Source organism: Vanessa cardui, chromosome 18 (assembly GCF_905220365.1).
Source record: "Vanessa cardui chromosome 18, ilVanCard2.1, whole genome shotgun sequence".
Lineage (NCBI taxonomy): Eukaryota > Metazoa > Arthropoda > Insecta > Lepidoptera > Nymphalidae > Vanessa > Vanessa cardui.
The window spans coordinates 2,577,205-2,601,824 of record NC_061140.1 but is presented as its reverse complement, the minus strand read 5'-3'; the positions used below and the strand labels follow the sequence as shown (position 1 = coordinate 2,601,824).

Sequence of the window (24,620 nt, the reverse complement as noted above, 5' to 3'; positions counted from 1 at the left end):
TGGTCACCATCACCCATAGACAATGACGCTGTAGGAAATATTAACTACTCCTTACATCGCCAATGTGCCACCAACCTTGGGAACTAAGATGTTATGTCCCTCCTGCCTGTAGTTACACTGGCTCACTCACCCTTCAAACCGGAACACAAAAATACTGAGTACTGTTGTTTGGCGGTAGAATAACTGATGAGTGGGTGGTACCTACCCAGACGGGCTTGCACAAAGCCCTACCGCAAGTTATTAATTGAAATATCTTGAAAGAAATATTTGTGAGTGCTTATGATCTTCTAATTGCAATTCGGTTGACTAATGAAGCGGACAATCCATCGCAGCAATAATTCATCAAAAACAACAATCGAATAAGAGAGAAGAATATTGGTAGAGAGATATCAATATTAAAATCTTGACGATTTGATGAATAAAAACTTTGACGACCACCTTGGTCGAGTACTGTGTATACCGGTTTTCATGGGTACGCCACTCCGAGGTCCCGGGTTCGATTCCCGGCCGAGTCCATGAAGAAAATTCAGTAGTTTTCTATGTTGTCTTGGGTCTAGGTGTTTGTATTACCGTCGTTACTTTTGATTTTCCATAACACAAGTACTTTATCTACTAACATTGGGATCATAGTGATGTATGTATATATGATGTTAAAATTATTATTATATATTACAAAATTGATTTTTTTTGGTTATCTTACAACCTTTTTCATGTCGGTTAAAAAGAAATCTCGTGTAATAAAATAAAATGGCGTCAGAAACGTAACGGGATGCACTCTTAACACGCCCAAATAAGTTTTTATTCAATGCAAATATTTTTATTCATCGACGAATGTACCGTTTTTGTTCTAAACTTTTCACATTTCTATATTTTTCTATGAAAACTGAACTATTTTTACCGTAACGCGAAAAAAAACTCGTCTTTTATATGTCAAAGCTAACCTAAATTTCGACAGAGGAGAACAAAACGCTTTTCACTACAAATAGCTTAAGGGTAAATATCCAGTAGAGGCATTGTTCGAAAGATACGGTAAGCCAGACTTATCAATTTCGTGTGAATACTATATAATCATATATTTTACCATTTTTGTTCCAGGTTGAAGGGTGAGTCAGCCAGAATATTTACTATGCTGACCATGGCCCAAGGGATATAACAGCTTAATTCCCAAGGTTGGTGGCGCGTTGGTAATATGAGAAATTTTGATATGATGATTTGATATATCCGTAATTACTAAAAATAAAGAATATATATTTTCAAGTCTTCATTTTGGAAATATCGCCAGTAAGTCTCCTAATGTAGGTAATCATATTATTCACGGAGGCTCTTGCAAGCACTTTTGAATTGTCATTTAAAATTTTATTTAAAGCTATCATCGTGAACCGATTTTATAGACACACTTAAAATAAACCTACAAGAAGAAGATATAGCATATCGTCTATATTATTTTCCACGAATTAACACGTTGGCAGCGGCGTCATTTTTTTTAATAATGTACGGGGCATTTGAGATTTCGTATGAAACACTATCATAATACCGGTACGGGGCTTATTAGACCCCGTAACGTGTAAGACACTAAAATTCGATATGATGATTTGATGTGATCGATTTTTATTTCTTCAGTGCGGTTCGTGATCAAAGCGACCCCGTATTAAAGTAGATACACTATAGCATTCCGTTTTCAATAGGCGTCATATAAATTTCACTTTCCTACAATATATCAAATAGATGTTATGAACTGAGCAAGACAGATAAATCTATGTTTTTCTTAGCCACACCGCAAGACATACGAGGCACATTAGACCTCGTTCCTCATTGAACGTGTTGAATATTATGTTGTTATGTCAAACTGGTATTGCAAATATAAAGGTGAGGCTGTCAATAGTTTGTAAGAGGTCTTTGCAATTATACCATCCAGCTTTCAAAATGTAAGGCACTAAAAAGGAATGTTAGCATAATAAGTAGGTTGTACTTATATTCTAACTTTGTTTTGTTACTGAATACTTGTAAACATTATTTTTTATTAATATTTTTACGGCGCCGAGCCTCGTCCGTGAATTCATTAATTTAAGGCTTAACTTAAACTCAGGCTAAAGCTTTTTACAGCTTATTACTGAGTGTGAGCCCTAAATATTGTTTGTATTTCATAATATTACTCGTAAGTATTGCTTAATATGTAATTTGTTTATTATTATAATACATTTATATTTTATTTTACAATACAAGAACATAAGGAAATTTTATTACATGAAGTTTAGAATTTTAATATTAAGATTTAACTACGCTTCTCTGAAAATGACATACAGAAAATCATTACATAGTATAAAACAAAGTCACTTACCGCTGTCTGTCTCTATGTTTGCTTATATCTTTAATTTACGCAGCGGATTTTGATGCGGTTTTTTTCTTTCAATAGATAAAGTGATTCGAGAGGAAGGTTTTATATATAATACATTGACAATATAGTAAAGAAACACTTATAATGTTAGAAGTTTCTAATGTGATGTCGTAAATAAATAAATTCTGTAGTATATTTAGTATTAGTATTGTACCCATGCGAAGCCGGGGCGCTAGTTTGTTATGTGGTTTAAGAATTTATTTTCTCATAAAGAACATACAATGTTCACTTAAATGAGATATTTTACATAATAATTTAACTGACAATTTAGTACAGTAGTAACGACTTATACAATTCAAGAGTAATTAATCTAAGTATTTTTTACAATAAGATAATAATTTTTTCTTAAAGATCGTAAAGGATTTTTCATTGAAAATTTCATTAGGTAAGCTATTGTATAGTTTTGCTCCCTCAAACTGTAGAGATTTAATTCCATATTTCGTCCTGGTCTTGGGTAATTCAAGTTTGTGTTTATTTCTAGTGTAATGTTTGTAGGTTTTAGTTCTAAACGTTATTTGTGTGTGTATTGTTTTTGTTAGTATTTTTCTAATTAATATGCATGTTTTAAATTTGTATAACTGGTTAATTGATAATACATTAGTACGTTTATATAATTCTTTGGTTGACATGTGGTAATCAAGATGGAATAATGACTTTAGTAATTTATTTTGCGAGATCTGTAGATCCTTTATATTAGTTTTATATGCACTACCCCAAATCTCAACAAGATATTCTAATAATGACTTTACAAGTGAATTATATATTATAATACGGATTTTGTGTGGTATACATCGCGACGATCTACGTATTGCCCCAGTGAGTGAATTTATTTTTCCTTGCAAGTAGTCTAAATGTGCCTGCCATGTTAGCTTAGGGTCTAGGATTAGGCCAAGATACTTTTCTTCATTTGATTGTTTAATAGTCTGATTATTTATCATTATTGGGTTAAATTTTGGAATTTTTTTATTTTTTGCATGAAAAAGCATGAAAGAAGTCTTTTCAATATTTATAGTTAGTAAATTATATTGAAACCATTCATGTAATTTATCTAAATCATTCTGTGCTTTTGCTAATAAAATTTCAATAGAATCTTCAAAGTAAAATAAACACGTGTCATCTGCATAGAGCGATACTTCACCGGATAAATCCAGATGACTGATATCATTTATATATATTAAAAATAACAGAGGCCCTAAAATAGATCCCTGAGGTATTCCACAGGTTATAAAAGTAAATTCAGCATATTATGAAAATTACATTAAAACAAGGGTAATACTGTTTTTCAAATTAATCGAGATGTCATTTTATTATTGCCCATCATTTTTTTAATAAAAGTCATTAATAACTTTTACCTAAATTCAGTCAACCACTCTGAGTCAGGTTACTGGTACGACCCAGAATAAAAAATTTAAATTACTTGCGTGTTGCGCTAAAAATGTGTCTGTTACGTTAAAGTTAGCGAATGGATTAAAAAAATAAAATCCCTACGGTATGAATTTGTTTTTACACGATACGCTACAGTCACATCTGCCCCTGATAATCTGCCCCGAGTAGCTACAATTATTAAAAATTAATATTCTGATCCCAACGTAAGTAGCACTAGTGCTATGTGAAATCAGAAGTAACGAGGTTACCACAAACACTCAGACCCAATATGACATAGAAAATTTATGAACATTTTCTACATCGACTCGGCCGGGAATCGAACCCGGGACGGACTGGCGTAGGCATGAAATCCGGCGTACACACTACTCGATCATATAGGTCGTCAATTACTAAAAATTCTTTCAGATTATAATTCAATTAATTTATTTTAAAAGCACAACACAACAACAGACAAGAAGGTTGGCTATATGTGGCACCAGCTTGGCCCAAAGACATTGGTTATGCATGTATAAATCAGTTCTTACATATTCCCAGGCTACGCCAACCGTGTCGTGCCGCTCGTGCGAGTAATTACACAGACTAGTTCAACATCGAAACATATATCATAGACCAATACGATTTTTTGGTTGAAAGTGCTAAGCCTGTAAAAAGGCCTCATCAACAGTTACATTTAATTGGAAGACATAACATGTTTATCGTATTTAGAAATTATTCAACGAATTCTAAAATTAAAAATTTACAATAATTAATTACAAATAACTTATTATATTAATTACGAAAATAATTTGCATCTAACAAACTATTTTCGTATTTTTAAATTTTTAGTAAATTACGTTTAACAAAATCATTTATCCTTTGTAATATGTATCTATATTTTATTTATCTTAAAAGCCATTTTGATTTTCATTTAACAAGATTTCGCTATATGCAGCTAACACCAGTTAAGAATATAGACGAGAATAGCGAGCAAGAATATCAGTAGTTTTTCTTTTCTATCAAATAAAAAATCACAGGTATTTTAATAAGGCAATGGAATTTATGTATACTGCCCAAAATTCAACACTATAAACTCTACAAATTTTATAACATATTAAATATAAATCTTGTATTAAATGATTTATCATATCTGTGGATGTGTTTTTATATACATTTAATATATATATAGCCGAAGATATAAAGCAAGGAGGGATTTGATTAATATAGTGCCATTTTAAATACAGATATCAAAACTATTGTTGCTTCAATCTCTCTTGTTCGTCTTTAAAGGTTTAGCCTCATTCTCTTGACAGTTATTAATAGCTCGCGTTGTATTTTTGGTTAATGGCTGTTATAAGCACTCCATTCATAGAATAGAGAATGTTTTATTTTAAATTCAGACAAGATATATATGTAGTAATCTGGATGAATTGATTTTGTGTAACGAATCGAAATTTAAAATCAAAATAATATTCTCTCTATATAATGTAATAAATTAATACAAAAAGCTATTCAAGATTAAATGTCTTATGGGATACATACCTTTTCTTTAATAGCAGTGTTAATGAAAATGGTTTGAGTCTATTCTACCTCGCTGCTCAGACATGCAGTCAGCAGAATTGCATCTGATGTTTCTTATCTCAAAATTACTTTTTTATATTGATTAAAGAAAGAGAATAAAGTGTGATATAAATTATAAATATGATAACTCTATCTTGCAAGTAAGTTAGCAATCCTTGGTTGGCAATCTTTGGTTTAGCCCAATTTATTACGTATTTTGAGAGTTTTTACTATTTAATAAATAAAGCATTTATTCTTTTATTAATAATTAACAATACATACTTTGATACCCATATCGCCACATTGTAAAATTCATTTCAATTAGAAAACATTCAAACATTAAACACATTTGTTTTCTGATGAAAATGGACCCTCGGAATAATTATTACGTTTAGGTACTAAAAAATATATGTAATTCTAGTTTACGTCTGTAATTTTGCTCTCGAGTGTGGCAGGGTGAGAGGTATCAGGGATAAAAATTACTATATGTTTTATTCCAGACTATAAAACCGTTCAGCTGTTCTGTCTTATTAAACAAACATGCAACCGTCCAAATAGAAATAGAAAAATTCGATTAGGTTGCTGACAATTCTATCATCTATCAATGTAAGCAGACAATTACGCGAATATTACAGGATTTCACAAGTTATAGTACGACACATCTTTGATGTAGCACTGGCAAGCTCAATAATTCCGATTACTGCCGTTTTATACAACCAATAGAAATAGCTCCCTATCGCGCCATTCGACGCTATTCGTCACTATAGATTCTCGCATTAGTTCTACTCGAGAAAGCCAGTGCATGTAAATCGACGTGTCAAATTGACGAATATATTAGGTCATATGATATTACAAGTTATTACTTTTTAGTAAAGATCATATTCACATAAGAAATAAATACTGATCATTTGGGATAGCGTACTTAATTCGGATGTGATCGGTTTTAAGAATATTGTCGATGCTACATCTAAGTTGTGTCGTACTATACCAACGTTACGTAGAGATAAAATAAATACTCCTAGATATTTGAAATCATTTCCTTCGAAATACCTTTCTATCTCCTCGTCTCCAGTCAGCCGAGACAAGTGTTATTCGTGTAAGCTGTTCCAATTTACGAAGTTTCTAAGACGAATATTGTTTATTATTTTCGAAAATACTTAAGATCGCCGGGGTATCCATTTTCAAAATAATTGTTACAAATAAATTAGATGACGATATATATCGTTAATTTTATCGCGTACCTTATTTAAATAGACAGACAGACAGATATATGATAATAGCGATCCCGCCCCGGCTACACACGGATGCAATGCTGATACTAAATATACTACAGAAATTATCTAAGTAATACATTACATTAGAAACTTATAAAATTATCTGTATTTTTCTACTTTATTATCCATATATTATATACAAAAACATTCATCTCGAATCACTCTATTGATTAAAAAAACTGCATCAAAATCTGTTAAGTAATTTAAAAGATTGCATACATAGGGACAGACAAAGCGTAAGCGACTTTGTTTTATACTGTGTGATGATACAACAATTTTGAATATCTGTAATAGTTTTGTTTATTGAATAGATAATCCTTAATATTAGTTATTTAGTCATCTACTTGTATTAAATGAAATATATATAATATGTCTTAAACAGTTAATTTCCAATCAGATAATTAACTTTTTATGAAAAACAAAAAAAGAACGAGAAATCCCTTTTTAATCTTAGAGATTTATGACTATATTTAAATAAACTTAACAACGCCGAACAATATTTTTACAACAAAGCAACACTTTGAAAATATATCAAAAGATTATAGCAGAGATCGCAGAATCCTTTTAAACGTATCTGATCTTAACTTATAATGATCAAAGTTGACTGGGAATAATGTGCAAGAGAAGTTGGCACAGATCTTGAGAACTTGGTATGTTATATATATGTTGGTATATATTATATGTGATGCCTGTAGATGAAGGTATCTGAGCCAAGATGCATTGCAGTGTTTCCGTTGTGAAAATACAAACATTTACCGCAACTATTTCACATAAAAACGTCTACGGAGACATGAGTTATTGGTTATCTATCACTTACTTTATTGAAATTTTATTACTTTTTTTTATTGAATAATTTTCGTATTGTACTTTGTTAACTAATTACAATGTTAAGGTAAGTTTTAATAATTATATATAAGATTTGTGCGTGCATTATTGTATTTAAACAAATGTATTTTTCTCTAGTAAACTTTATAATAAAGCATTTTTAAATCATCAATATTCCAACTCTACAAAAAAACGAGAAGAAACGGCTATTCGCATAGTTGATCTATATTTTATATTTGTTATTCTAGAACATGTTTAAAAATATTACAGGAAATAAAAAAAAAAAAAAAATTCTTTAAAAACGGTTCACACACTGAACTCTATTTAATTAAATGCAAACAATTACAAGTCAATTACGAAATTGCGTGTTTTTACTTTAAAACTTAAATAATTTTGAATATTATTTTGTATCGAGATTTCAAATTTATATTTTTAATTATATTTTTAACAGAACAGTTTGTTGTCTTCAACAAAAAGCGTTAAAAATATATCCATTTTTAGATAGAAGAAAGGCTAAAAAGCAAATGGGTCACTTGGTAGTAGGTCACCTCTGACCATAGGCATCGGCCCAAATTATAAAAATATAATATAAAACATTCTTTACAGTCCCAATGTACTGCCTACCTGAGATCTTAGTTATATTTTTAATTACGAAAATAATTAGCCACGTGGTAGCCTGGAGGTAAGAACTCGTCTTCGTTCATAGACAATTTTTTTTTCTTATTTATTTTTGGGACTTTTGTCTTACGTCATACGTCCCATCCCTTCTTTCTTTTGTTTAAACAATAGACAATTTAATTTATTTAAAAAGTAAATTGATTACATTATCAATCACAGAATATAACATGACAATTGCGCCTGTAATTACACTCGATCATTCACTATTTAAACTGAAACTCATCAATATAAATTATAAATAAATACAATAATTAATTCATTGATAATTACCTGAGCCATCAACAGGACGTTTTTCATGCTTTTATTGATATAAGACTCGTTCTACTAAACAATGCATTCGAACAGTCAGGTATATTTTTATACTATGTACATGCGCGTAGCTCCCTCGTAGCCCATCGTAGCAACCTACGTAGCGAGAATACGGTTCGTTTGAAAAGTATTTTGCATTTTATCATTATTGTTCAGAATAAAACCGCATTTTAAATGTAAAATAAATCATTCCTGTTTTGTAAGGTATTTTAATTTCTGTATAATGCAATGCTGAGAAAAAAAAGTTGTAATGATGGTTTTAAATTAACGTAATGCTAGTGTAATTTTAATTTGAAAAAATCTCCGGCATGATGAATATAAATCTTTAAATATGATAGAGGTTATATATTTAAGTTGTATATTTGGATTAATAAAGATAAAAAAAATTAGTAATTAAATTTAACGCTTAACTTGTTTTCACTGTTATAATTGCATTTTCAAAAATAAATTTCATTAGAAATAACTATAGACATATAGCTACTTTCAGAGTTCTATATAATATATGCTGCAATGAAATTCTCGTGAATTCACGATTCGATTTCCATTTCTTGAAGAAAATATAACTCTTTATATAAATTGTTGTAACATCATTGAACCAATATAATATTTTTTCATCTACATAAAAATATTTTTAATCCAAAGAGGTTCTATTTCGGCTTTCGATATCTGAAATAAAACCGCATACATTACCGCACCAATTAACAAAAACAATTTTTAATTAGTGTGTTTACAAGCTATGTATAACAAAAATCACATCATCACGCTATGACATTCAAGATCCATATGAGATAATAGATCCACACGCGACCTTTGTAATAAAATTTAACCCAATTCTTGGCTCCCGTAAGAACTTTGTTGCTAATCGACGCAATAAAAATACATGAGTCTAATCGAGTCAAAATATACACGAGGTCACGCCAACGTTACATAAGCAATCAGTGTACGGGGCGAGTCAGTAGTCGCCATAACAACGCACCTCAAACAGCTCTTTCTAATAAACAAAATATATAACTTCGCAGTGTTTATCAACCAGTTTATTGTATTATACATCACTCACAAAATACCTATTCCGACGTCATATTACCAAATGAAGCTCACGTAAACGTCGATTGTTTTGATACTCGAAATGATTAATTCAATAACGATGTAGTAAAATCGAGATATCTTGATCTACAAATTAAAGCTTACGCTACTTTGTTTTCGATATTTTAAACGTTTCATGTTTGCGTTCAGAAATCACGAACGTTGGTAAATTATCCTTAGATTAAAGTTAATGTTACGCGTTTGAATAATAGAACCTAATGGATGTAATTTTATGATTATTTTTTTAGTTTCATGTGAGTTTTACGACATCGATACGATAAATATTATATATATGTATATGGAATAGGTTAATGTTTCTAATAAGTAACAAGCTCTATCTAGTTATTTCCTATAACGACATGGATTTGATGTATCAGGTATAAGTGTGCCAATTTTGTCTGATAGATTTGTATCAAAGTGTGCGTTTATATGTTAACCAAATCCATGTCCGAGTGCATGCAAGGTCTGTGCGGGCGAGCTCACCGTAGGCATCAGCTGATCAGTACTCCTGACTCTCGTCACCTTGTTTTTGTATATCAGCTTCTTCACCGCCCTCTCCACTTGCTGGTTCCATCTCATGAACAACACGTACGCTCCGTACAAAGAGAACAGTACCAACGCCTCCTGCCAGTATATAACATTATCACGGAAACAGTATATCAACACAAGGAGGCTGATGGAGTAAAAGGTGCAGTCGCGGAAGAGAGGCCACCAGGTGAGGGACAGCGTCGTGCGCGAGAACAGCGCGCAAGCACCGATCACGAACAATATGTTGAACACGGCTGAGCCGACGATCGTCCCTATGCCGACGTCGTCGAACGACACGAACACGCCAATAATGGACGTGAACAGCTCGGGGGCCGAGCCGCCGGCTGCCATGAAGGTGGCGCCGGCCACGTCGTCCCTGATCGCCAGCCGCTCGATGATCACGTCCAGCGCGGGCACGAAGAACTCGTCGCAAACGATCGCGAGAGCCACGAACATGTAGCCCATGCCTATCACGTGGAAGACGATGGCGCCGGAACGGCGTTCCTCCTCGGTGAAGAGGTCCTCGGGGAAGAGCGGGGTCCTCTCCTCGAGGTCGGGGTCGGGGGCGGCGAGGTCGGTGAAGTCGGTTGCGGTGAGGTCGGTCGCGTTGGGCTCGCCGGCCCGCGCCGCCGCCAGCAGCGCGAGCAGCAGCGCGCCACCCATCCCGCGCTCCCGGGGGCTGCGAGCACACTGACGGCCGAGATACGACGCGGCCCGATCGCTATCGACATTACTATTCTTTTCCGAATTTCGACTACATTCGGGATGGCACAATTTAAAATTTAGAATCGATAATCGAGTTTTTGTGGTCATTTTAATAAGAGTAATATTTAAAGTACACCTTTACTCATAAAAAGGTAGCAAATTGAAAGCTCTATCACTTATACTTAAGCAGTTAAATGTATTCCAAATAACATTAATTTATTATTTATAGTGTATATAATAATATTAAAATACAACGTATTAAATTCAAGATTACATTATAAAATTACAATTAACAAAAGAGTTATAATAATAAAAAAAATGGAATAGACTGATTTTTATAGACTTTCTAACAAAAATCTTAGTAATTAAGCAATAACAAGAATCGAGTATAATCGATACATCGTCAAATTATCGATAGTCACCGCTCTATCCCGCGCCCCGCGCGCCGCCGCTCGATAGCGCCGCACTGCGCCGCGCCGCCGCTCCGCGCTACGAGGATGGACCTGCCCTAAAAACAGTCTACGGAACACTTCCAATGCGTGCATTCGTATACTACAAAATTACACTACGTACTCGCAATAATATTTATTATCTATGATTTGTGACGAGAATAATAATTAAAACAAATATGACAAAAGATTTAATACAAAATTAATGTAATTTCTAAACAGAATAGTTAATCCTAAACGTAAAATAATTCATTACACATTGTGAAATTACAGATTAAAAAACGTGAGATTTCACGTGCTTTTTTATTTATATTGTGTTTAATTATCCCAAGTACTTAATTTTCTCCGTAGTATCTTACACGTCGTACAATATGATAATATATTTATTTTATTAAATTATTATTTATTCTTACTATTACTACTACTACTACTATTACTAGTACCTTATGTTAGTAAACAATAGGTACATATAAATTTAAAAAAATGTAGCTTACAATTAAATAAAACAGTAATTAAAGCCATTAATTTTTACACAAGTACTAATAGTAGTATCTTGTAGAAACATACAAGTATTGTAAATATATAAGATTTTATACATAGAGTTTTAATTAAACATATATAACATAATATCACCCTTTATTAAAGGACTACGCTGGAGACTATGTATACCATTGTAATAGCTACTTCAAAAATCCTTAAAACGCGGAAGCGCATCTGTAGTGCGACAGTAAGTTAAGTTTAATAAAATAAAACTTTACGATTAAGGTATTAAGGCTTAAAATAGCATGATGAAGACGTACAAAACTGCCGTTTGTTCAAGGAATCATGCGCGTTCAGAACAAATTTCACTTAGTACAAATGTATACCGTATTTACATATTAATAAAGTATAGATTGCATTGAACATTGTTTTACACGCCCAACGCTTCCTTGCTTGTTTGAAGTGGACTTAACTTAAGGCTTTTTCATTTACTCGAACGTACGCTTTCAAATCACTTCATTAACACTAATTTCCAAATTTAAAAAGTATTCTTTTTTTAAAATGTTACGTCGAAGAAAAGTGGCTTGTGTATGTATCGACATTAGTGTTGTGTTGTGTCGATAAAATCTGTATGATTCGTGACGGGCGAACATTAACTTAGTTTCCGGAGCAAGATAGGACAAAGTTACTATTGCTGTTCTTTTGTACGTCCTCCGTGCAAATAAAAATAAATATGTCTAGAGAACGAATGAAATTTACTTCGAAATATATTTATTTGGAAACAAACAATTATAATTAAAAGAAAAAAACAAATATAAGAAAACATAAATCAATTAAAATTCCACTTAACTAAAAAATACACATAAATGACGATGAATTAAAAAAAAGAAAATATAAAAAGCAAATCAAATAGTTGAAGGTTAATAAAATATGATGTCAAATAATTTGATATATTTAATATCTAATTCTTTACAATACGTGAACGCATCCAAAGTCAGTGGCGGATTTACCAATAGGCTAAGTACGCTGGAGCCTAGGGCGGCAGATTTAGTCAAATTTGTTATTATCTTACAGAAATAAAAAAAAACTGAATTTATAACTATATGTATACACATTACGTCCGTAATGCGTATACTCGTCTCTACATAGTGGATCGGAAAAATAAATCTAGTAACTGACAGAAATATGTCGTAGTTAATAATTATACTAATAACGGGAAAAAACAGATCTAATGAGGAAGATAGAACACTGTTATATATGTAGTAAGCGTTTACGTGTGTGCGTGTGGCTGCGTCCCCGCCGGTGCAACGGTTCTATTAAAGCAGTGTGTAACTAGCCTGGTCGTTTGATTGACGCATCCCTACTCCTTAACATATATAACAAACACAAATCATAAATGTTGCAAATAAGTAGGGGCGAAAAAAATTGAATAACCTACTAGCCTACTAGTAAGCGGCAGATTTGCAAATCCGCCACTGACTAAAATTATGGTATTAACAGCGAAACATATCAGATATAAATACAATAATGTCGCATTCTAACAGCATTTTTGTACGTATTAGGTCTCTATTTTCGGGTATTACCTTACACATAAACAAAACTGCTGAGATGGCGCAGTGGTTACAACGCTTGCATCTTAACCGATGATTGGGTTTAAATCCAGGCAAGCACTACTATATATATGTGCTTAATTTGTGTTTATAATTCGTCTCGTGTTCGGCGGTGAGGGAAAACATCGTGAGGAAACATGTATGTGTCTAGTTTCATCGAAATTCCACCAACCCGCATTGAAACAGCGTGGTCTGTAGTATGAATATGTTCCAAAACCTCTCCTTAATGGAAGAGGAGGCCTTATCCCAGCAGTAGGGGAATTTACAGGCTTTTACTTTACTTTACATAAACAAACAAATTTTACACTTTGTTATATTAGTATAGTGGCTATCTTGGCAACGGTGTATACGGAGATTTGTCTATTTAGCACAGTGGTTTTTGCGAGCGACTCCCTTCGAGGATTATGAGGGGAGGACATGGAGTAATGTCAGATAATTATTGGTCGGGGTAGGACCCACTCGATTGAGATGTTTCCTCCGTTTAGTCCTTCCCAACACAATTGAGACTATTATTGCCTCTACAGGTATCGGTGGATGAAGGCAGATGCTTCAATTTTAATGGCCTTTAATTAAAGGCCATTAAAATGGTTCAAGATCCCCGTATCGCGGATAACAATATATAAATATGAGACAAAATCACATACATCACTCTGATCCCAATGTAAGTAACTAAAGCACTTGTGTTATGAAAAATCAGAAGTAACGACGGTACCACAAACATCCAGACCCAAGACGACAATGAAAATTAATTATTATCTATCTACATCGACCGGGAAATGAACCCAGGACCTTGGAGTGGCGACCACGGACGTCGTCATAGATGACTAAGACTACATAGATGGTTTTTTTTTGGAAGGAAGATAAAGGTATCTTCTATCTAGCAGTTGTCGTATCGGTGTAATGTCGCCATAGCTATGACTTCCTTACGAACATAAAATGCTGTGTCATTCGCGTACACATTAATTACGATCAATCGGAATTCATTTATAGTATCTATATAAATGATAGTTTTTCATTTTTAATATAATTTATACGACTGGTTAGTGCATTACGTTATTAATATACCCAGACGGACTCATAAACTGCCACTGGACTTTAATTTCAGGATTACATTCTAAGTAATATTTTTGATATGTGTGCACCCTTTTTAGATTAAGCTTAGCCAAAAAATTGAACAAAAAACAATTTTTTTTGCTCAATTGTGATTGTAATTTTCTCTCAAAAGTATTGTTCTCAATAACATTGATTATTATGATTCTTTTAAAGTAGTTCCGTAATCATAAATATGGATACTTCATTTCCGTTCAGGAAGGCATGGATAAACGAACGATTGTTAGAAATTTAAATATATACCAGTCAACGGTTTCTAGAGTATACTGAAAGCTTGGACAGACCGGTTCTTATAAAAGCAGGCTCGGAACCGATAGAACTCGAGGTAACCACCAGTCGCGGCGACCGATTGATCATTTCAACTCCCATACGAAATAATTTCCTTACGTAAACATGGGAATTAACATGAGTGCAGGAATAATATGAAAGTTGTCATCATCCTGTTTAGACAGTAAATCCAAAGCTCTTTATATTATTCATCGATGAGCTTAGGGCATGTTTAAATGACCAGATGGTTGCAGAAGACTCTATCGTCGACATGTGAAGGGATAGACTCAAAATTGTACCCAGGAGTGTGGTCCTTTTGAAGGTAGTTCGTGTAGGGTGAATCATAATTCCATTGACCTTATTTGGGAGAGTTTAAAGAAGTTCGCTAGTCTACTCGATAAATCTACTCACAATAACAGTGGCTGTACAACGATTTCTCAAGAATGCAAGAATAATCCGCAAGAAAATTAAATAACCATAATTAGATTTATGCGAAACCGATTAGAATCTGTAATCTGCAAGTAGGCAAGTAGCGGCACTTCACTTCACAAAAACAACAATTCTTTTTTAGAAAAAAAAATTACATTGGAAATTAAAGATATTCAGAATATTATGCTACGCTGTTATGAAGTTAAAAAACCAAATTATAGATTTCAATTTTAACCATTTATTCATCTTTTTATCTGTATATAAAAAGTTGAATACATGTTTAAAATTTTAAAATAATGAGTCCGTCAAAGCATATAATGAAACTATTATCAAAATAATTTTAATGAGAATTTGTAAGATAGAGTTATAGAGATATAGAGAAATTGTAAAATTTAGGTAATTAAGCATATTACCACTTATGTTATTCAAATTATTGTAGCAACTTTGTTCCGAAACCACAAATACGAAATAAAGAGAAAAATAAAATAAAATATACCTACAGATGCCTAAATTATGCCTGCTACTACTTATTAAAAATTTTCACTAGAAATATCAAATATAAGATCCCAACGTTATAATATATAGATATCAAAAAATAATTTATAGTTTTAATTAAATAAATCATAAATATATCATGATACTTTATTGCTATACATGATGCTTAAAATGGAATGTTGCTGGTATAGACAATAGACTTTTATCATTTTCTCTCTGTCAAGTCACGTAAATGTCATTGACCGAAATATCACACGTAAGGTTTCGTTAATGGGATTCTATTGATAAAAATTGATTTTGAGTTAATTCTATTTAAAAAGTGAGTACAAAACAGTTGCAACAATGTGGCTCGACCAAGCGGACGGTTTTGCGGAAATATTTAAAGGATATCTACCGTATTATTTGCTAGTCGTTTTTCCTATTTTTATAATAATGTCGCCCGCGAACCCTGTTGCCGCTTCACATGAATTTTCTGTGTATAGAATGCAACAATATGATCTACACACCGTACCCCATGGTAAGTGTAATTGATAATTGCTTGTCCCATTTATAATATCGGAAATCGATGTATTTTGAGGTTATAGCATTTCGAGTTGGAATAAAAAAAAAAAAACAAAATATCTTATCTTTGAGTTCTAGTTTAATAAAACGATTCTTATATTGAGATGTTTGCTTAGTGATAGCCTAATTACATATCGTTGATCATAAATGTTTAACTACATAAAAAGGACAGTACAATAATCTTAACATCATTGTATTTATTATGAATTACTGAAATAAAATTAAAATAAGTATCGAAACTACGTATCCTTTTTCCCATTAAAGTTATTGTAACTGACATTCTGTTTTGTTTAATTTAAAATTTCCTAAAAATTAAAACATTCAATTGCATCTAATTAGCATACAATTCAAACAGTCAAGTGGTACAAAGTAACATAAATATGATGGTACAATGTATTTTATTATTTAGACTTCAATGTCATATAGGTATTATGAATTTCCTAGTGTTTAGATAGATAGATCTTTGGTTATTTGGTTAGTTGTAAATTTTGTATTGTCAAAGTAAACATAGGAAAATAAATTCATACATTTATGTCCCGAACATAGGATGTCGCAGTGCAAGCTTCAATCTCGAAGGCCGTTCCTTGACCTCCTGGAGCATGTCCCGTCACTGCGTTGTTGCCCGTATCCAGGATATCACCATTGACCAGTTTGTCGAAATCCGAAACAAGGCTGGAGCTCTGCTACTAGTGTTGCCAAAGAATGATACAATGCTTACAAATGAACAAAAGGAGGTTTGTGTATATTTTAATTTGAATAGCATTATTAAGTACTATCTTGTATTGTAAAATATTTATTCAATGCTAAATTCATCCCATACACTTATAAAATCTATAAAATAATATATACATATAATGTATTTAGTGTGTAATATATTAATTTATCGTTAAGTCTACTTGAATTTTATAATATAAAACTAATTGATATTGTACCTACACCATAAATATGTATTACAAATAATCTCCACTAGATTCAGGGTTTCTGGAAGAGATCTCTTGTTAGAGATAAGTTATCCCTTTGTAGTTACACATTTTTCATTTATATAATTCTATGTATACTCTGTTGGTACATAAATAAATAAATAAATAAAAAACTAATTAATTTAATGTAAATATGTGGTGAAAATTGAAAAAAAGTCCAAGCATTTTAGTATATCAAATAGTGACCCAGTTAAAAAAAAAAATCAGATACTTAAAATGAAAATTCAGTTCACATTTAATCTTATCAAATCACAAATACTACAATGACAGCTCTGTTGTTTGTTAAAAACTTTGTTTTTTTTTTGTCTTTGAAGTTAAATTTATAATAAACGGTGGTGTACTACAATAACCATGGTATGTTCAAATATTCACTAGAGATTGTTTCGAATGAATAGTTCAAGATTTACTGGTTGATAAATTACTTACTTTTCTTTATGTCAAAGAGTTCCTGGATCTTGTACTTGAACTTAAATGTAGTTTCTTTAATAGTTTTTGATAGTTGTGTGATTTATGTATGCAATATTATTACTAGTTATTAAACTATAAGTGATATATGATCTGCTAAGGTAGGTCATCAGTGATCTGAAAAACTAAGTATATAGTTATTACCTTATTTTAACCTTCTGTACACAGTAAATATGATGATCTTTGACTTTGAAAATGATGTATCAGTGAAATTATGTACAGTGTAAAACCTTGGGTGTAGATTATTATTAAATGAATAAGATAATAGGTATTTAACTATATATAGTTATTTTAGACCTTGATTTTATTTTGTGTCATTTGAAATTACAGTAACTTCACTTGTTTTGTATATAAAATGGTATTTTTTACATAATTCCTGCTCTATAAATATATATCTATCAGTATAACAGGACTTATTAAAAAAATCTCTAGTATTTCCATATTAAAATAATTTTAATATTAATCTTAACTATTTATTGACAGGTAAGCTAACTATAAATATTAATATTTTTAAATAAATACACATATCTCTTTCAGCATATTAAACTTTTGGAAATGGCGATGATGCAGCAAGAAATAAGTGCTCCTGTATATTTTGCCGAGTGGACTCCGGAGTTTGAGGATATCATCAAAGATCTTCAGCACAGCTTCATCACTGATGATAAGTCGGGAACAGCTCTTGAAGCCATGTTTAACACTGTTTCGTCTAATGGCTATCAGATAGGTAAGAATTGGAAAGCTTTATTTGTGATGATTCATTTCCTCCTACTATACTCACTGTTATAATACTAATTATCCAATCATAAAAAATACATAAATGTATATCATAATAAATAATTACCAGTTTACAATTCTTTCTCTTTTATCTGAATTTTAATTTATGAAGTAACTAGAGAAACTTAAATTTTAAATAAATTAAATTTTTATTATTAAATCGAAAGATTTATTGTATAATGTACACCAGATTACTATTGCATGATTTGTTGATGCATAGAAAATAAGCAAAATTTATATATTACCTTTTAATAATTTTTATTCTAGTTGTGTCAGCACCGAATCCTCAGAAAATTGACTCGAAGCCTGTGACAATTCACGGCAAACTGGTTGGCAGATCTAGCACACCACAGACCATTGTGATCGCTGCACATTATGACTCTTCAAGTATCATACCGGTCAGTCTTAAATTTATTTCACTTGGTACAATACAATTCCAAAACTTGTTAAAGGGGATGGGAAGCTTTGTCCAGCAGTGGGAAATTTAATGTTGTCTTAAATTTTCGCGATTACACATTGAAATAAAACTAGCTATAACGGATTTGAATCGCGCATATTAATTATTTTTAACATCCCGACGTTTTTCTACCCGTGACTAGTCTACCCGTGACCACGAACACTGTAAAGTGTTCGAAACGTCTCGACAAGGATGTTAAAAATAATTAATATACGCGATTCAAATCCGTTATAGCTAGTTTTATTTCAGTGGGAAATTTACAGGCTGTTGTTGGTACAATACAATACAACTGGATTTTGAAACAATTGCCGTCTCTAAATCTACCTGCGTTGATAATTATAAACTTCTTTTACAGGAACTCTCCAACGGTGCCGACTCAAACGCTTCTGGTGCAGTTGCAGTATTGGAATTGGCGCGTATCTTCTCTCGCCTGTATTCCTCTGTGGCCGTTCGCGGTGGCCCGTCTCTTGTCTTCGTTCTTATGTCAACGGGTCATTCATTGAACTACTTTGCAACTAAAAAGTGGTTGGAGGAACAACTGGATTCATCGGATGCATCTTTGCTACAGGTAAGCTATTAGTAGCTTTACTGATGTAATTCAATTTAAATTGCTTTCATTTATTTATATGAATCTAGAAATTTATCTGGTTAAAGTTTATAATAATAAAAATAAATGTCCTTAAAATATAGTTTGATCATAAAAATAACATGTATTTTTATTCTATTCCAAAATGTAATAAAGAATTTGTATGGACAGATTTATAAAAGAAATGCCTTGAATATAAAAAATCTTTATAGTTTTGTTTATTGCCCTAATAAATATGCACTTTTCTGTCAACAGGATATATCATTTGCAATGTGCTTAGACTCTATATCATCTGGACCGCTCACAATGCACGTATCAAAGCCACCTAAAGCGGGAACCCCGGCCCAATCCATGAAAGCAAGACTGGGTGTACCGCTTGTCCACAAGAAGATCAACCTGGCCGATGAGCTACTCGCATGGCACCATGAACGGTTCAGTATAAGGAGGATGACTGCCTTTACGCTCAGTTCTTTGCAGGTTCGAATATGTTTATACTTAATTTATTTATTTTAGTTTTTACAATGTTGGTATGTGTACAGCAACTGGGTAATCTTACTAAGGTTATGCTGGATAATTCACTCTTGAAACCAAAGTACAGTATAAAGTATTGCTGCTTATTGGTAGAATATGTGATAAATGGGAGGTACCTACAACAACAACAGCCTGTAAATTCCCACTGCTGGGCTAAAGGCCTCCTCTCCCTTTGAGGAGAAGGTTTGGAATATATTCCACCAGGCTGTCCAATGCGGGTTGGTGGAATACACATGTCGCAGAATTTCTATGAAATTTGTCACATGCAGGTTTCCTCATTATGTTTTCCTTCACCGCTGAGCACGAGATGAATTATAAAGACAAATTAAGCACATGAATCAGCGGTGCTTGCCTGTGTTTGAACCCGCAATCATCGGTTAAGATGCACGCGTTCTAACCACTGGGCCATCTCGACTCTTTAGGTACCTACCTAGGGGGTAATAAGTTTGCACATCAAGTGTCCCTTAAAGGACATTATTTATTGAAAATGAGATTCATATGAGTCAGAACCACATACAAAGTTATTTTCATATAACACTCGTAGCAGATCATTACAATTTTCAATGTTATTGCAAATTACTTATATATAATTTTAATATAATATTTTAATATAAGTTAGAATGACCATTTTTAGGCTTACTCCTAGTATTTAATGTTTACACGCCCCTCCTTCGACTGTAGCAACATCCGGTTTCGATCCATTTTAAAAAACAATTTAGTCAAAACCGGATGTTGACAATCAACGCAAATTGTAACAACTATTTAAATCGAATTATTTATGCTGATAATACTTTAATACATTAAAACAATAAAATATGATCATATTAAAATAAATATGCTAACACTTGAATGAAGTATTAGTATATGATAGTTTTTAAATTAATTTTTTATTTTTTTCACAGAGTCACAAGGATCCATCCCGGAGTACAGTGTTGGACACCCCGTCGGAGAGCTCACTGAAGACTCTCATCAGTAACGTGCAGCTGACGGCTCGCGCGCTCGCCTCGCACATCTACAACCTCACCGACGAGGAAAACACTGAGGATTCAGAGCTGTTTGATGATGCATTGGTAAGACATCAAATCTACTAATGGGATAGAGGCTCCGGCAAGGGCAGTTCCAAAGACGATGAAGTACTTTTGCTGTGTCTAGTTTTATAGTAGTTAATAAGCAGTTAGTTAGTTAGTTAGTCAAGTATTTCAGTTTATTATAAAAAATGTAATAGTAATTTGTAATGGTAATCTGTCAAAATCTAAATTTAAATATAATTTATTTGAGTAGTCTGTTACAAGCACATTGGAATCGTCATCTTTTATCAAGTGAAGCTACCATCTGTTCAGAATACAGATTTCACCGAGAAGGACTGGCAAAAAATTCTTTTTCATCGTTTAAAAATGCAAGGTCATGTTAGTTAAATACAATTTTATATGTATGTAATATATCCTGCCTGGTTAGTCAACAAGTATTAGCTCTATGCATTTGTAAGGAAAATGTCAGTGCGCCATCTAGCGGCGAGTTACAATGAGTGGATGTTATAAAATATTCACTGCAATTTATTTTTTGATAGGGTTACCATCGCTTGTAGACATTGGTGCTATAATTTGTTTTTCATTTCTTACAAAATATATGCACTAATAGCCCTGGGAACTAAGATGTTATATCCCTTATGGGTGTAAAAATAAGTTTAATGAAGTGGTTAATAATGTATTTTTTAATTGTTTTGCAGACCGTAGATGAATCGTCCATCAGACATTGGTACAAATACCTGTCATCACAACCTCGAGCGCCACAGATTATAACGACGACGACTAATGGAGGTTTGTATAGAATATGTTTAATTTATTTTTAATTCAGATAAATTTAAGAATAACTTAGTTATATCGAATTGAGTAAGAGTATTATGCTGCCGTGGTATATCTATGATGCTGTTATCTAACTAAACTCAATTATGAGCAAAAAACGAGGTAAGAATGTAAAATGTATGTCACTTATCGATACTACAATTCGACCATAAAATTATTTGCAAAACTAATCATGATACCAAAAAATGGCAAATATATGACGATAGCTTTTTTTTCTTATTAATATGCGATCAAATGTTGAAAGTTGGCAATGCATTCGATGTCAGGTGGTTTAGTTATACCACGGCAGTATTTACGTGTATTATGCGATCAAAATCAAAATAAATTTTATTCAAGTAGGTTTTTACTTTTGAATCGTCATTTTACAAATAAGTGAAGCTACCACCGGTTCGGAAAGTAGATCGAGAAGAACCGGCGAGAAACTCAGTAGTTTACTTTTTCAACATTTAAAAAATACAGTCGTGTTAGTTAAATACAATTATATATGTATGTATAGTACGATACAACTTCGATGTCGCATCGATAAAATTCGTAATACCGATCCGAATTGAGTACGCTATCCCAAATTATCAAAATTTATTTCTCATGCGAATATGATCTTTGCACAAACGTAATAACTTGTAATATCATATAACTTAATATATTCGTCAATTTGACGCATCGATTTACATGCACTCGCTTTCTCTGACGCGAGAATCTATAGCGACAAATAGCGTCGAATGGCGCGATAGGGAGCTATTTCTATTTGTTGTGTAAATCGACAGTAATTGGTTTTATTTTCCATTTTTTCCATTTCCATTGCATTTTCCGATGCTACATCTAATTTGTGTCATACTATAATGTATTGCAAACAAAAATTTCATGTTTAAAACTTCTATTTAAAATTTCTGAGTGCAATAAAGAGTATTAATAATATTCTGCCTGGAAGTCAACAGGTATTAACTCGACGCTTTTTTATCATCTACAAAATCTTGTATCGAATAGTATTAACTCAACGCTTTTTTATCATCTACGATATCTTGTATCGAATGGTATGCCCTTGTTACGGGTGTAAGTGTAACGTGTGCGCAGGCGTGTCGGGCGCGCTGGAGCGAGCGCTGTCGCGCTACATGGAGGCGTCGCTGGGCGCGGCGGGCGTGGACCGGCGCGAGCCCGAATACGCACTCTACGCGCCCACGCGCGCACTGCTCTACGTCTACAGGTAACTCTGCCCCTGAACTGTCTTTGACCGCACACGCGGAAGGGGGGGGGGGGGAATATGACTTCAAATCTTTTTTTGGTTTTTTGTAAATATGAGACAATATAATTTATAATTGTCGGATCCCATTATACATATGATGATTTGACAAACAATTTACAAAGCGTTCCAAGTCGTTTGACCGTCCATGGTTGACAGGATGTGTGACGTCACAATAAATTAAATATGGCGCATTCGAAAGAACGTATAGTTGTACTGATAAAATATTGTCTCAGTGGGGTTTCAAATAAAAAATGTTCTATCAGAGTACATTTTTTATGGTATAGATTGGCGGACGAGCATCTGGTGGTAATTGGTCACCATTACCCATAGACAATGACGCTGTAAAAAATATTAACCATACCTTAAATCGTCAATGCGTCACTAACCTTGGGAACTAAGATGTTACGTCCCTTGTGCCTGTAGTTACACTGACTCACCCTTCAAACCGGAACACAACAATACTGAGTACTGTTGTTTGGCGTTAGAATAACTGATGAGTGGGTGGTACCTACCCAGACGGGCTTGCACAAAGCTCTACCACCAAATAACATCATCATGTTATTTGCATACTTGTGTGTATTAATTCTTTGACTCTTCGATTCCAGTGTGAAACCGGCAGTTTTCGACTTGATTCTGACGCTCGCAATCATCGCGTACCTCACCCTCGTATACTTCGTGATACAATTCTTCCCGAAGTTCTACGAGGAGTACGCCAAGGTTATAACCGGTAAAGTAAAAATTAATTAAGTTAGACGATTATCAACTTTATCAAAAAGCTGTAGAGTCGATAATAGAATAACAATGTACAGTTTGGCAAATCAGATTTTCAATGATTTGATAAAATTAAAATGAAGATTGATTTGATCTTAATGTGAAGACGGAAATAAAGTACATTTGAAATAATGCAAAAATTCAATATAATCTTTTAGTTTATGATATAAATGTATCGCATTATACTTAAAAACAAGTAGGTTTTCTTATAAATTAATAAAATTTTGATCCTTTGTAGTAATAATCGGCAAAATTCCTCAATAACCATGATTCAATTTATTTAGTAATAAATATATGTTCAATAATTATTCCAAAAATGTTTTCTGTTGATTACATAGATAGTAGACACAAGTAATAAATGTAGATTATAAGAGAAATTTACTCAAATTAATGTTTGAGTTATATAATCTGTTTTCTAATTTTAAGACAACTGTGAATTTTATTTATTAAAAGACGTTAAAACAATTTATCGTAAGTATTATTATCAGTAATTTGCATTTGCAATTTTGCAGCATTTTTTTGTTGAAATGCATATTTAGGTTTTTTTTATATTTGGCAGCACTAATGAGTAAAGAAAATACAAATTTTATTTGTTTTACAAAAAACATAATAATTTTTAATATATTATTAGGTATTAGTTACCTAATGAAATATTTGTCGTTTAAAAAGACTCGATTTTTCAGTTAATTCCTGTTTGAAAGATTATTTTATCATTTTAATTTTTTGTATAGCAACATTATAAAATGTCACTTTTTTTAATATCGCCCAGTAACATTAAACACTCATGAATATTGATAATTTTAACAAGTGTTTGTTTTTAAGCAGTTCTTTTAA

The 24,620-nt window shown here is 32.6% G+C and overlaps 2 protein-coding genes across 5 annotated transcripts in view; one reads left to right on the top strand and one right to left on the bottom strand.

The window, feature by feature from the left end:
• The window catches only part of LOC124537451 (sodium/potassium/calcium exchanger Nckx30C), a 108,883-nt gene extending 98,182 nt beyond the window's left edge, over window positions 1-10,701 (bottom strand). For 3 of the 4 annotated variants that reach the window (XM_047114299.1, XM_047114300.1, XM_047114301.1), the window contains exon 1: window positions 9,970-10,701. In XM_047114299.1, the coding sequence (XP_046970255.1) occupies window positions 9,970-10,677 (708 nt within the window). In that variant the 5' untranslated portion in view covers window positions 10,678-10,701. The remainder of the gene's footprint in view (window positions 1-9,969) is intronic. The other variant, XM_047114302.1, reaches the window with a different exon arrangement.
• A 5,081-nt stretch (window positions 10,702-15,782) lies between these two features.
• Window positions 15,783-24,274, top strand: LOC124537444 (nicalin-1). The gene is made up of 10 exons (XM_047114283.1): window positions 15,783-16,076; window positions 16,667-16,854; window positions 18,103-18,289; window positions 18,607-18,737; window positions 19,152-19,364; window positions 19,638-19,859; window positions 20,816-20,983; window positions 21,640-21,730; window positions 22,847-22,976; window positions 23,621-24,274. Exons 1-10 carry the CDS (start codon window positions 15,902-15,904, stop codon window positions 23,760-23,762), a joined length of 1,647 nt encoding a protein of 548 aa, XP_046970239.1. The 5' UTR covers window positions 15,783-15,901; the 3' UTR covers window positions 23,763-24,274.
• Window positions 24,275-24,620: the final 346 nt, after the last annotated feature.

Excerpts from the sequence above, each read along its gene's own strand:
- LOC124537444 (XM_047114283.1), top strand. The coding sequence starts at position 15,902 with ATGTGGCTCGACCAAGCGGACGGTTTTGCGGAAATATTTAAAGGATAT. Across the intron at positions 19,365-19,637 it reads CGGATGCATCTTTGCTACAG|GATATATCATTTGCAATGTG; the intron begins GTAAGCTATTAG and ends TTCTGTCAACAG. Across the intron at positions 22,977-23,620 it reads GCACTGCTCTACGTCTACAG|TGTGAAACCGGCAGTTTTCG; the intron begins GTAACTCTGCCC and ends CTTCGATTCCAG.